Here is a 14744-nt window from a genome sequence, read left to right as displayed (position 1 = left end):
TTCTCCACTTTCCTGACAATAGGAACCCATTTTACTGATTAAAATGTCAACAGGTAGAATTTGAAAGAACAGCCGCCCAAAATATAAAAAAGAAATGATTCTGTAGCAAAGAATTCCATGTCTATTCAGTTAATTGAGCTAATTACACTTTTACTGAATTTCCTGGAGTTTCCTCTGAAAATCTGTTGGTGAGATTTGGATTAGTTTCCTCTGTCTTAAACTCAGTGACCTTTCCCACCAGAGCAGTTCCTTGTTCTACACCAAGTCACCACTTTTCTACATTAAAGAGAAATTATAGATGAGTAAACCCCTCCTGCAATTGTGGATATTATGGGAGAGTTCCTGTGAGAGTGCCTGGGGAGAGTGTGCCAGTGTTTTGGAGGGAGTGGCTGCCCCACTCAGAGAGAAAAGTAGAAGGCAGGAGCTGCCTTAAAACCATCAGTTCCTGGATGTTTGGAGGCAGGAGAGGAGGAAAAGGGAGAAGTTTACATGAGGAATTCTAGGCAACACTAATAGGGAGCATGCAAATGCTCTGGATTTTGCTGGATAGAGTATGACTTCAGGACTAATGTTGTCCAGCAGCATTTCCCTGTCCCAGCATTGTGGCAGGGTTGTACCTGGTGGGATTAGCAGAGATCTGCATCTGGCTCCATGTTTTGATGCTGTGCAGAGGATTCCTGCCAGCACAGGGCATTGCTATGGAGACCAAATGGCACTAGCTCTGAAAACAGGAGCTCAAATGTCAGGAGCTGCATTACTGGGATGCTTTACCTGGGCTGATTTACTTCCTTTTTCTGCATGATGCCACATTGACACAAATCCAACACATACACACACAAACAGCCTCCCTGAGACAGTTTATCCTTTTAAAGATTCCTGTCAGTCACCTCTGACTGCTGCTCCCTGCTGCATTTCTCCCACTTGGATGAAGAGTTGGCAAAGGCAGGTTCTCTCTCTGCCTCTTCCAGGCTTTCTGCTGAAATTCAGGAAAATCAACATCCAGCAAGGTATAGAAAAACACCAGAATTCCATAACAGCCTGTTCTGTAGAGATTTCCAGGAAAACCTGAACAGCTGTCAGGCCCACTGGGAGTGAGTGGGAAGTGCCATGGCCCTGTTGGGGTCAGTGACCCCCTCCAGCTGGGTTCTCCCCATTTCCAGCTCACACTTCCATAGGGATTCCATTCTGCATGAGATACCTGATCCTTTGTGTGCCAGCCAGGCCCTGGGAGACCATTCCAAGGAGCTGCTGTGACAGTAAACCCTGCAGCAGCTGTTTGTTGTCCCCTCATTCCCAGGGCTCTAATTCCCATGGGATGGATGGACAGAGGTATGGTTTTTCTTGGCCATATCCTTCACCAAGTGCTTGAGGTCCAGCTGAGACAGTGATTTTGTCAGCCTCTTTGTCCTTTTTTTTCACTCTGGCAGACTGTCATTGGCACAGATAACAGCTGGAACACAGTGCAGAGCACTCCAGTGCCCTGTCGTTTGAGGACAAGACACCCCTGGGTGCTCCTGCACTGAGAACTTGGAAAACAAGTCTCCAAAGCATTTAGAACAGTCTGGAGAGGTCAGAAGGGATGTGGGTTTAACAGGGGAGATAAAGTCACCCTTGTTAATTGTGTATCTGTCTCTATCAAAAACATTTACCCTGGATCCTTTTCAAAGTCTTTCTTTTCTAAAACAAAACTGTTCAAAGGCTGAGCATGTTTTCTAAACCAGGGTGGCTGCATTTATTATTTTTGCCAAAATCTTGCTGTTTATTTATCCTGCATTCATTCCTCTGTGGAGTGTAAAACTTGCCAATGGTACACACCATGTAGTGTCAGTGTCAAGAGTTTATTGAAGATGAATCTGATACTCTGGGCCCGGGACCGCTTTTAGGCCAGACTAACCATTTCTGAGCATTTTATAGCTGAAGTAGAAAGTCAGAGCAGTAGCTGCAGTGAGAGACAAAGACTGACTGGGATAAGGGAGCCAGCATTCAAGGAAGCACAGAGGGATTTAATGCTGGGATGACTCTCAGCTCGTAATATTAAACAGGCTGCAGCTGAGCGCTGCTTTGAAATTCTCCCAGAGACTCTATAATCAAGTTATTGTTTAAAATTATAAAAGGTTTGATATCTGCTCAGTTGTCCCATCCCCCACCAACTCCAGTTCTCCTCAGCTGCTCTGACACTGCTGACCTGGTTCTGCCCAAGGCCCATAGCACCAGTGGGCTGAGGCTCAGCTGATCCTCTCTGGGCTCTGGATGCTGCACCCAGAGCCCATCACTGCCTTTGCTAAAGCCAAACTGAGCCTAAGGCAAGTCAATACTATTGAAATGGATGGGGTTTGCTCTGGAGCATCAGGCACTCATGTCCAAACACAGGGTGCCCCCCAAAAATTCAACCTACCTTGGGCTGGAATCCTTTTGATGCTCAGAGAATAAGGCAGGAACCGTCTCTGCTCCAGGGCAGAACGTAGTTCCAGAAGAGTTTTCTTCTATGATGTTGAGATAATAAATATACTTACTGTTGTGTCCTGCCCCTTGCACTGTGAGCTGGCCTGAGCTCTCCAGAGTAGAACTTTGAATGAGTAGCTACTCAGGAGTTTTGCAAGCCCCTTTTTTTCCCCCAGGATTATACTTAAAGCAGCAAAGACTAAAAGGAGAATTGTGCAAGGCTGTGGTCCCCAGTCTGGGTTTGACTGTGGTGCTTTCCATCTCAGTGTTTTTGGGGTGTTGGGACATCTGGGCAGCTTGGCCACGCAGGAGGGGACACAGAGTGGGTGGCTTTGGCCTGTGAAAATTTTGTGTTACCTGTACCTTTTTTCTAGAAGTGTTGAAAACAACAACTTCCTGATCCCAATCCCTTGAGCTCTCTGTGCCAGCACAGTCCTGATGCACTGATAATGCCAGAGGGGAACCCAGGATGAAATTCCTACTGCACAGCACTCAGTCTAAAATGTATCAAAGCAGACTGTGAATCAGTCATAACAACCAGAAGGAAAAATAAGCCTTTTATTTCTTTAATTGCAGAAAAATTAAAATAATTTAAAAAAATAGTCACTCTTACTCTGTGCCTCATTAGACACCTGTGAAAGCTCCTCCAAAGCCCTGAGGCTCCTACCTGTTTTTAAGAGGTGTGATCATGAGACAAATGGCTCTACTTGGCAACAATCAGCCCAATTTCTCATCTTTCTATAAACACACAGCCAGAATTCCTACATGGACACAAAAATCTATTAGTTTTTCCCAGTGAGGGCAAGATATTTGGGCTTCTTATGGCAAAGCAGTAAGAGCTGCTCCACAGCACTTGAGGAAGTTCTGCTCTTGGTGCTGGAGGCCCTCCCTTCACAGGGGGATTTTCTCTCAGTCATCTCTCTTTCTCCAGGCTCCTCTTCAAGTCATTGACCCCAAAATTTAGACTAATAGCAACTGGCTCCCTCTCACATAAAATAAACAGCTCCAGTAATGATTTCCCAGCTCTTTGATGCTTTCAGGATTTTTCTACCTCTAACCAAAATCTCTGGTTCCCACAGAAGGAAGAAAAAGCCTCAGTAGGTCATTTAGGCCCTCTTACTACTGCAGGATTATCCCGTGTGGTATCCTCTAAACAACTTCGGTACCTTCAGGAAACTCCGAAAAAGTTTGTGAAACATTACTTAATATTCAGGCTAACTTTTTCTACATGTAATTCATACTGTTTTCAGCTTCATCTGTAGCAGGAGACTTGGCAGAGCCCAGGAAAAGGGGAGCTGTTAATGGCTCTAATTCCCCCTGCAGCGCCCTTGCCCAGGCTCCCAGCTGGGACTCACCCAGGGGCACAGCCACAGCCACCCCACATGTTCGTGCCCACCCAGATGGGCTCAGGGTGCTCAGGCTGTCTGCACAGCCCTGCCTGCACAGCCCTGCCTGCACAGCCCTGCCTGGCACAGCCCTGCCTGCACAGCCCCCCCTCAGCTCCCAGTACTGCCTTCCCACCCCTGCCTTCCTACTCCTCAGTTGGTTTTACACCTGATAGACTCCACATGGCACCAGGCTGAGGGACCTGTGGAAATACAGACTGGATGCAGCAGGATTTGCTGGGAATTACCCCCGTCACTCTTAGGGATTTGCTGATACCCTTTTGCATTCTTTTAGTTTCTAGTATTGGTTCCTCCAGAGCTGTCATCACTTCTGTACTGCCCCAGAAACCTCCCTGGCTTGGAGGAATCTTTCTGAAAGACAGGAGCCCAGTGCTGTGCCTTGGCCAGCTCCAGTCTCAGCCCATGGAACAAGGCTGGAGCAGCTCAGCATGTCCTCCATGTGACCCCCCTCCAGCACCCCACAGAAATGTGTCCAGTGTGACAGAGGGTCCTTTAGGTTACCAAATCTGTTTGGGGTCAGGGAATGGCTAAGTTCAGATCTCCTCTGGCCCCTTGCCCTGCCCCACACAGGCCACACAAGTTCTGCAGGGGCAAAGCAGTTCACAGGTGGTCACTGTGTAACACATGCTGGGGGCAGTGGGCAGCTGTTCCAGCTCCATGTCCTGGTATTCCACACCTCATCCTCGGCACTGTGCCATGGTGGGACTGGCCTGGGCTGGCACAGTCCCAGCTCTGAGCAGATTTCTCACCTATTTGATCACCTTTGAGCAGCACTTGGGAATCAGAGGCACAGGCAGTGAGGAAACCCCTTCTGGGCAGTGCAGTGCCAGCCCAGCAGAGGCACTGAGCCACAGAATGGCCAGCTTAGCTTTTAATGACATGATTTCATTACATCCCCATTACCAACTTCTGCAGCTGCGTAATTGCGTGATGAAGCAAATCAGATCCGTCACAACTTGTTTCTTGGTGGGGCTCAGGGAAGATTTCTCTGTCTCACACAGGGCAGTACAGTGGGCTCAGGGCACAAAGGGGCTTTGCTTTCCACTGGAGCACCAGGCACTGCCCACCCCAGCAAGGCTGAGCTCTTATGTGCTGGGGCAGTTCCTGTGGAACAAAGCATCTCCCAAGGACAGATGCTGCACCCTCATCCCAACCAAAGGAGCTGCACCCTCATCCCAACACACAGCCCAGCATAGGCACCTCTGCTGCTGAGCACGAGCAGGGCAGACACAGTGTCAGGGACAGGAGCACTGAAGGGGAAAATGCAAAGCCCTTGGACAGCTTGAACTAGGAAATGCATTTAGATGAAAGGAATAGTTTTGGAAGTCAATTGCATTTTAGTCTGTCATAAGACAGCCAATGACAAAAGCTGCTTCTGACCTCACTCCCCAGCTTTCTGTCTTTGGAGCAGACATTGATGTCAGCACTGAAGAGTCCTTCAAACACCAGCCCGATTCCAGTGCTGGGTTATTCCCAGATATCCAGTCTCCTGACCTACAGGGGCACAAACCCAACAAAACTTGCTGAGAGTCTACAGGGGACTGAAAGTTTCCCATTGTGGCCAAACTAAACCCTACTAACTTTTCTTTCCCTCCAGCACTCTGAGATGCTGCTCTCCATCCCCTGTAATGAGGGAAGGCAGGAGGAGAGGAAACTGCTCCCTCCAGCAGCAGCAGCCACAGAGGAGCAGCTGGAACTCTGCACAGTGCTGCCCTTCGCCAGGGATTGGAAAGGGCTGGGCAGTGCAAGAGAGATTTAGCCCTGCACTGCAAGAGTGTGTTCAACATGCACCCTTCCTGTCAGTATCATTTTAAATTACAGTCTGTCAGAGATTACTCAGTATTTCATCCTTTATTATACTTCAGGAAAAGTCATAGCCTTCAGTTCTGCTTTCAGAAAAGTCAAATTTTTACTGACCTGTGTCAGAACAATGAGAGAGAATATTGAGGCATGTATAGGACAGGTGCCTTTATAACTAAGAGAACTGAAATGTGGTAAGATAAAAAGACAGGGCAACACAGCTCCTGGATTTACTCCTAAGGCTACTTTTAAAACACTGAGTTATTCAAAATACCTAATTCAGTTCCCTTATCCAATGAGTATGATTGTCACTGTCTTACAGGGTGCTGCAAAGGAGAGTTGAGATGATTTATATATTTACTTTTTAAAAAAAAGCATTTTGACCATTAACTGCACACAGAGACCAAGGCTGATGAGACAGGGTGGATATATCCCGTGGTTTGTTCCCCACAGGAGGAGAGCTGTCAGCAGGAGCAAGGAGTCCATCCTCTCTGACCATGAGGCTGTCAAGTACCAGCCAGCAGTGCAGGTAGAAGAGGACACCATGGATTTCACACTGGAAGACTCTGTTCTGCTGCCCATGGATCCAAACCTGGAATGCCACAGCCCACCCCCAGACTACAACTCCGTCATCCACTACTCGCCCCCCCCCGTGTAACCACCCCTGGCACAGGCTGCACCTCCAGCCCTGCTGCATCCTCTCGTGTCTCCAGGCCTGCATGGAATGGAAGGGAAATCTCACAGGACAATGGTTCTGATGTGAATAGAAACATTTGAAGAGCACCTCCTCTGTTAACTTTAAAGGCCTATTGCCACACATGCAGTAAATGAACATTCTGTTCATCAGAATTGTAGGGAGGAGCTGTAACCCCCAATTCTGCCACTCCTTCCTGGCTGGGGCTGCTCACTGGCATTTGCAGATCCACAGGTTCCTTCCTTCACCTTTTACTCCATAAGAGCCATGTCAAGGTAGTTGTGAACACAGGGTTCAAGCTACTGGCCTAGGAATTGCTTAGTCCAAGGATGGAAGGGATCAGTTATAAACAGAAGCCAAACACACCAATGCTTTGGGTTTGGAGAAAAGCCAACATTGAAGCACTGTTCTTAACTTGGGATCTCACCTCCTGTAAATATTTCTGAAATATTTTTGAAATCCAAGATACCTTTGTTACAATTTGAATTTAATAATTTCCACTGCCCACAGGATACACTGCTGAAAACAGTATGGCCCAGAGAAAGCTGATAGTACTTGTGCACCAGGAGGCTGGCTGGTCTTTTGGGCCATCAGGGAACACAGTGGGCTTAAATTTGCTTCCCTGGGCTTTCTCCTTGCTCAAACAGCAGTTTTTAGCATACATGCAATAGGGAGCCTTGCTGGAAATGCATCTGTAGTGATTGCAAGGCAAATCACTGCCTTAAATATGAACCTTCTTAAGCTTAAGCAGAATTTCCCAGCTCACGTGCACATGTTTGTGTGAATGTGCACAGAACACTCACTGAGAGCACGAGAGTTACACACAAACACACACCCCTTGAGGCACCAGCAGGGCAGCAGCATTTCTCTGTTTCCTTTCTGCACACAGGCTGGTTGCTAAAACGAAGCTAAAAAAACCCCATTTCCTTTGGATTCTGTGGCAAACGCCCAGCAGTTTGATCCTGGGAATATGAGCCCATGCTAAGCTGCAAGTCTGTGTGCCACACATTTATCCCTGGCTGCCTTGCCAAGGTAAACACTGGTATGATGTTCAGTGCCCTCTGCATCTGAGCCCTTCCTGGGTCCGTGGTAATCCTGTTGCAGCAGGACTGAAGGGATCACAAATTGTGCCATGGGAGGAATTCACAGCATGTTTCCTCCAGCCCCAAAGCTGCCTGTGGGCAGGTCCCCTGCACACTGCCTGCATGCCCAGCTCCCCTGTACACCCTGCCCATGCTCACAGCCCCTTCAAAACCCAGCAGCTAATCCTTATCATTTCACCTGCTCTGTAACAATCAGAGCTGACCTTAAAAATTTAGGAAGGGAAAAGTCTCCAGGTTGCAAAGAGAAAAAGCAAGGATGAGAAAGATGTTCATTGACAGTCAGAGTTGTGACCTCCTGAGTTATAAACCTGGGCTATAAATGGCTCCCTGTGCAGTTTCCTCCAAGGTCTGCACAACCCTCCCCTTTTCTTCCTTGATTTGACTTCTTCAGCAAAAAAGACTTTTTCTTCAGGAGTCAAAGTAGAGGGGGGAAATCCAACCCCTGCAAAACGATTCTGTTACCTTGGCAAAGACAGCTGAACACTCCCACAGCAGCCAGGGAGCTTTGCTGGGTGAGTGGTTACGTGGGCTCTGCTGAAGGAATCACAAACAAGCCTCGGGTATCAGCAAAGGGGAAAACAAGTCTCCAAAGCCCAACCAATGTTAACTGTGAACGCTCAGGAACCTGAAGGGTGGGCTCTGGGGAGCTGGTCTGCTCCTTCTCCTTGGCTTGCAGTCAGTGCAGTAAGGAAATCACCTGCAGTCCCCCAGGAACCCCCTGCTCACAGTGCACCTGCCAGATGGGGTGGGCTCTACTTGCTTTGGGGTCATTTTGCACTGCTTTGTATTTTAGCACCTGTGTATTAAGTAGAGCTGGTTGTATAAGAGAAGAAACTACTGGGAAGGAATTCATCTGATGAGCCCCAGAAAGCTCACTGGGTTTGTTTCTCATCAAACACTAATTATCTACAGCTCTGATCAAGTAATCAACCACTTCTTATGGAAATAATTTATTCATGAGACAAAAGGAAAAGGAGGTACACAGTTCGTGTGGCTGAGCTGTTGGTGGCATCACAGTGAGGTGTTTGTTACTGCAGGGTAAGAACAAGATATTTATAAACCTTCACTTGCAAACTTTAAAATAAGCACATGTAGGGCAAAACCTGCCTGTTTGTGATGAAGAATGGGAAGCACTGCTGGGAGGACTATGTCACCTTCCCAGTCTCTGAAGGAGGAACTGTCGGGGTTTCTGGTGACCTTGCTGAGCCCAGAGGAGCGAGGAGCTTGTTTGGACCCACGTGGAACGTGGGGAGGTCCTTTGTGGCTCTCAGGAACCACATCAGCCCTTCTGCATCACCTGGAGGGTGTGACACAGAGCAGAGGATCTTTTAAAACCCTGCTTGCACTGACTGCCCCCCAGATCTGCAGGCTCCTCTGCAGTGGCAGGATCAAACACATCTGGAGCAGGACTGACGGCTGTGTCGCCCTCTGAGAGCCCCGGCAGTGAAGGGACTGAACTTGGGCAGCTGTTTCCAGTGTTTATTTTGAGTGGAAGATTTTTTTTTTCCTCCTTATAGTAAATGTAACAAGCAAAAGTATTGCCTGAAAAGTATTATTGAACATATGTCTTCTATTTTATTTACTAATATTTTGTTTGTCCGTTTTCTCTCCTCCCTTAATTTAATTATTGTTCTTTTCTTCCAATGATGTATATAGTGTACCCAGTAGCAAAAAATATAGTGATTCATTTATATAGTAAAATGTGTAACATTTTAGTCCAAAGAGAAAGAGATACCCAGACATAACAGAGTTAAGTATTGTTACTAAACATTTCACTAACGCTTGCAGGCCAGGCTCCAGTTTACAGTGCCCCACCAGTGCCATTTCAGAGCAGTTCTCTTGGCTGGGAGTGTCTCTGCCTCTCATTTGTTCTCCACATTATTTAGTTTCAGTTAGGAAACAGGGATCTGGAGGAATTTGGCAGGTTTATCTCATTCCTGGAAGTGTCACCACATGGCTCCTGTTTTAGGTGAGGAGTTTCCAGTGCCTCAGTTTTAACTGAAGGCTGGTGTAGTGGCCAGAGGGTCAGAAGGGGCAAGTTGTTTAAATTATGTGATGTTTATTGTATTTTTGGACTTCTCAGGGATTCTCACTCACTCCTGTCTGCCACCTGCCTTGTCTGGGCTGGCAGAGCTCAGTGTATCTGCAGTAACATGGACCTTGGTTTCCTCTGGTGGTGCTCACTCCTGGATTTGTGCTCTTGGAACCCCAGAGAAAGAGGGCAAAGGAGCTCAGAGCTCACCAGAACTGTGTTGTCTTCTCTCCAACAATCCCCTGCCATGTGGGTGTCCAAGGAGAAGTGCCTTCAGCTGCATGTTATTGTTCAGGCTGGGGTTTGGAACAGCCTGCTTTCCTGTCCCCTCTTTTCTCTATTTCATCTGCTCCTTGGGATGTGCTCTCCCAGGCCCTCTGGGTTGCTTTGCTCTGCCTTTGCAGTGAGGTCGGCTATAGGATCATTTCACTCTGCTCTTTCCCAGGTGTTCTGTGCTTGCAGAGGCTGATCTAGATAATCTAGAGTAAGCTTTTTTCACATTGAATTTTTTTCAATATATAGCCAAGGAAAACTAGTTTATCTTAGTTTGTCTGGAAGCCTCTGTGTGTCCTTCCCTGAATGGGAGAAGCTTTTTTTATCTACTGATTTTTCAATATTGGTGTCTGGAGCAAAATGAAGGTTGGTGATTGTGTGAATCTGATCGTTCTCTGAGTCATTTCCTCAAACAGTGAGGTTTCTTAAGGTTCTTCCAAGTCATCCTCTTAGGAAGGGGGTCCTAACCAGGATGTGGGCCCACAGTATCTGCTCGGGGTATCAAGGAAGGTCAGATAAAAAACCAAAGTCTGAGTAATGGTCTCGAACAAAGCCACTGAAAGCTGAAGGTGAACACATTTAGGCCTAAACTGCTCTGCTTGATGTCCCACCAACACCAACCCTGCTCCTGGTCCCCTGCCTGGCAAAGACCAAGGGTATCCCAGAGTGTCCAGGCACTCCTCTCCTTACACCCTGCTGGGATGGCAGCGGCCATAGGACCCTGGAGCTGGCCAGTCAAGGTCTGACTGATCTCCCCAGGGATCCTCCATTGGAGCGCTGTCCTGTCTCATTTTCAGGTTGGATCTGGGATGTGGGCTGGGGGCTGTGGTCCCTGTCTCCCATCAGGAGCTGTTTGCAGGGACCAGCACCCCCAAATAGCTGCAGAACAGGGTAAAGCACTGTTGGGTTCTCCTGAATGCAGGAGTTACCTGGGATCAGGGTCATACGCAGGGATCAGCCTGGGATTTTTTTCTTACCATACAGTGAACGGAAAACTCAGAAAGGAGCAATAATTCTTTTGTCCCTCCCTGCAAGTGTAATGGCCAAATCCTGGGATCCACTGTCCTGGGTTTACACCACATCACATCATGAAACCCAGCAGTTGTGACACCAGCACCACCTCACACAAGGGAAGTGCAAGAGGAGTTTGGGCTTTGACCCTCAGAGTCAGTCTCTATACAGGGGTTGACCCTGTTGGTTGGTTTGTTTGACATTTATTCTTTCCATATTTTGTTAAAATAGGACAGAAACCTTACTGGGTTGGGTCATCTGGGATATGATGTGATGCCACGAGGGCTGTGGTTGCAGGAAGACCAGTGTGGGATGTGCTGAGCAGTTCCCTGTTCTCCCGCCTAATCCTCCTGTGCCACCAGAGCTGGCACATCCTTATTACTCAAGTCATTTCTCCTTAGACCTTAAGTTGTCAAAGCAGCTAAAGAAAACTGGGAAAAGCCAGTAACTTGAGACTTACAGGAATAAACCAAGCGTCATGTAATCCTCCAACCACAAGGAATGTTTGTCTGCCATGTTCCTGTCTGTCTGAAGAATGTATGCACTGAAAACAATGCTTTCTTATGTAGTCAAAATTGTACTGTATCTATTAACCAAAAAAATAAAAAGGATTCTATATTTATACAGCCCAGGGCTCCCTTTTGTCATCTCTTGGTTTGAAGAACGTTGTCCTTGAAGCAAAATAAAAATAAATAATGCAACAGTTTTGAAAGGTTTTTACAAGGCATAGATCTCCTACACATTTCTACAGGGGTTCCAGAGTTAGGACCTTGGCACACTGTCACTGCTCAGAGGGAGCTGCCCACTGCACTTGTGTTGGAGATTCAGAGACCTCAGGAAATGATGGGAATTTGCTGGAGAAAAACACCAATGCAACTGCTGCCAGGAGCAGTCCAGGAAACACAGACACTGCTGACCTGTTACTGTTAAAATAAAGAAATAAATGGGGCTCAGAGAGAAAATAGAATCAGAATCCTGCATTCTAAAGATGACCCACAGGCACCAAGACATGTCAGTAAATCAGTCTGTGCAGATAATCTACACAACATGGGGGCATTTGGGGGTTGTTCACACTCAAAACTCCAGAAATCATGTTGGATTTCTCTACCCATAATATTTTAAAAAGAACACAATTAAATAAACATTTCCCAGTGCACAGCCACGGTGATGTTATTAAATTCCTGTTTGAAGAAACTCTGCACTGCTGGAATACAGAATATTCTGTGCTCTCCTTTTGTAGTGAAGGTTTAATATTTAGAATGCCAAGGGGGAAAAAAATCTCCTCCCCCCCCCAATGCAAGAGCAGCAGACCTACTGCCACTCCCTCCCCAGCTGCCTGGTCTTTCTGGAACCCTATTTCCCATTCCCCTTCCCACTTTGGTGGCACAGTCAATAACGACCAGCAGAAAAAATATGAGATCTTTACAGATTTTTCCAGACTGATGAATACCAGTTTCTACTTGTGGCTTAAAATAAATACTGTTATTAGAAAAAAAAAGTGTTGGAGTTTCAGAGCCATTCTTCCATTAACAGTCCTAAAAGTTACCAGGCTGTGTATTTTGTTAGTCACATTAAAAACTATGGAGCACTCAAGTCACTTCAAACATTTTAGTTTCTCTTCATTCCCTGTTCCAAATAGTCCTAGAAATAAGTGTCTAAATTATACATGTCATTTGCAATGCAGCAATCTCCTTTCATCCCCATAATGAGCAAGAACATTCTTCTCTGTAAACCATGAAATGTTTTAGTTCCTTATGTAAGGCATGAGTCACTGCGATCTCTGAATGCAGAACTGCCTTTCTGGGCAAACTAATGTATTAAAGAGAGGAAACAAAATATACAAAATTAACTCTGATTTGCTTTTAGCACAAAATGTGAATTATTAATCACCTACAGCTCGAGTTACACTTGTGGAAGGTAGGCTGCTATGGCATGGCATGGAAGAGAATTTGGGGAGGAAAAAGTCCAGCACTGGGAATCCAGAAATGTGAGGTTTGCTCTTAGGTCTTGGCCAGGGTGTGTAACTTTTGCTGTATGTAGTGTAAAAGGTTTTTGCTTTTACGGCTGCAGCACATAGAGAGACAAGATCAGACAATCTCAGTATAAAGTATTGAAACCTGGTGGTTTGGGTGATAAAAATCCCAGGAGAAAATAGGGACTGGCAAGAGAAAGATTTAGGAGTGAGATAAGCAGATTTGGTGGTGATGACATTAGAAAGGTGAGAGGAGACTCCAGCTAATTTCCAGTCAGGTCCTTGTTCCTTTCTCCCATAATCAGACTTCTAAGGATTTATAAAGTACAAATACTTGGAAAGAGTGGAAAGCACTTTTCAGTGCTTTGTACACAGTGAGGCCACGAGCAGCAGATAATAATTTCAGCTCAGAACCTACGCTCAGCTTTCCAGGGATCTCAGCACACATTCCAAGGCTGGAATTCCAGCTGGTTGCAGTGGCACACAGAGTATCCCCCTCTGAGTGCACTGGGATGAGCTGGCTCTGCATGGGGAGCACATGAAGCCCTACCAGGGCCATACATCCAGCCCTTATTTTATCAGTTCTGGTGAGCCCAGTTGTTGTCACAGCCTAGTGGGTTTGAGGCACTGAAAGTTGAAGAGGAGAAACTGCTCTGTTCCAAATTCTGCAGGGACTCAGGAGCCAGAACACAGGGAATCACAGCTGTGGAGATTCACTTCGTCTCCCTCCATGTGCACTGATGCACAAAGCGAGACCAGTCTGCTCCATTCCTCACTGCACTCAGGGAGTACTTACTCCGTGTCTGCACCAACCCCAAGGGCAGAGGAATGTGAGTTCTGAATACTCCTGGTCCATATTTCTTTAAGGAGCCTTTGAGACAGGGTTGGTGATCCCAAAGTAACAGGACTGAAGGGTATTTCAAAATACAAGTTGTCATAATAGCAAATACCAAATGTGATGAAACAAATTAGAAAACTTCCCATATTCTTCCTCTGTTTGCCACTCCTGATACTTGGTCTGAGGACGTGACCTACACCAGACCGTGGGTCTGAATCCACTTCTTCACATATGATAACAGCCAGGAAAGCAGAAATACCCCTCTGAGGTTTAAGCTGTTCACCTTCGAGGTGCCGAGATCTTTCTTCAGAGTGTGAGTTGAACACAGAGGAGATGAAGAGGGGGATCTGTGCTGTCAGTCCCTCCCTGGCCCAGGAGCACCCATGAGGAGCTTTAGTTGAAATGAGAAGTTACAACATGCTCTGAAAAAAAGGTAATGCAAGTAACCCAACATAGGTAAACACAGCTGTTTGTCTTCCTTTAATGCAGGTGATCAAAGTGTGGTTTTACCTGTCCTAGAAAGGGTAGAAATAGATGTCTACTCTTCTCTAAATCCGTGGTAAGGATACTACAGGATTAAGTCTCTCTCACACATACTTTCTAGGGCAAATTGCAGCTACACAGGTGGTTTACTCAGTTCAGTGATTTCACTCCGAGGAGGATCTGACCCATCCAAACAAAGGGAAAAAACCTCTTTCAAATATTAAGTGACATGGGGAACCTTATAAAATTCAGTGAGGACAAAACCTGCCCTCGGGAAGGACTAAACCCTCAGTGCTGGGACGGACCTCAGACTGCCCAGAGCCCCAGCCCCTGCTCTGTGCAGGAGGCTTGGCTGCAGACCTCTTGAGATCCCTTCCAGCCTGAAATATCCAACAGCCAAGTCTGACTCGTTGTTTCACCCTCCTGTTTGCCCGTGCAGTGAAATCCCCACCCAGGCTGCCCTTTCCAAATGTCAGTGCCCAGTTAGCGAGGGGGTCAGGGACTCACCTGGAGCCTCGGCTCAGCTCTGAGAATGATGGAAGGTCTGCTAATAGCTAATGATTTTTTGTCTGCATCAAAACAAAAGATGTAGCAACACTGCCCTCACATCCAAAAGTGAAACAAAACAAATGGCATTATTCTGGTGTAAAAACAAGCCTAAGTTGGCTTTTCTAAGAAAACTCATAGGCA

General features: G+C 46.7%; 1 protein-coding gene across 1 annotated transcript in view; it reads left to right on the top strand.

The window, feature by feature from the left end:
• Nucleotides 1-11387, top strand: part of LOC103763062 (vascular endothelial growth factor receptor kdr-like) — an 85832-nt gene extending 74445 nt beyond the window's left edge. The window contains exon 28 of the mRNA XM_018083295.2: nt 6102-11387. Coding sequence (XP_017938784.1) covers nt 6102-6306 — 205 coding nt within the window. The 3' untranslated portion in view covers nt 6307-11387. The remainder of the gene's footprint in view (nt 1-6101) is intronic.
• The last annotated feature ends 3357 nt before the right edge of the window (nt 11388-14744 follow it).

This window comes from Manacus vitellinus, unplaced genomic scaffold (genome assembly GCF_001715985.3).
Source record: "Manacus vitellinus isolate BGI_N305 unplaced genomic scaffold, ASM171598v3 scaffold_62_pilon, whole genome shotgun sequence".
Classification (NCBI taxonomy): domain Eukaryota; kingdom Metazoa; phylum Chordata; class Aves; order Passeriformes; family Pipridae; genus Manacus; species Manacus vitellinus.
Note: the sequence above shows the minus strand (reverse complement) of the source record. Positions and strands in the feature narration are given on the sequence as shown.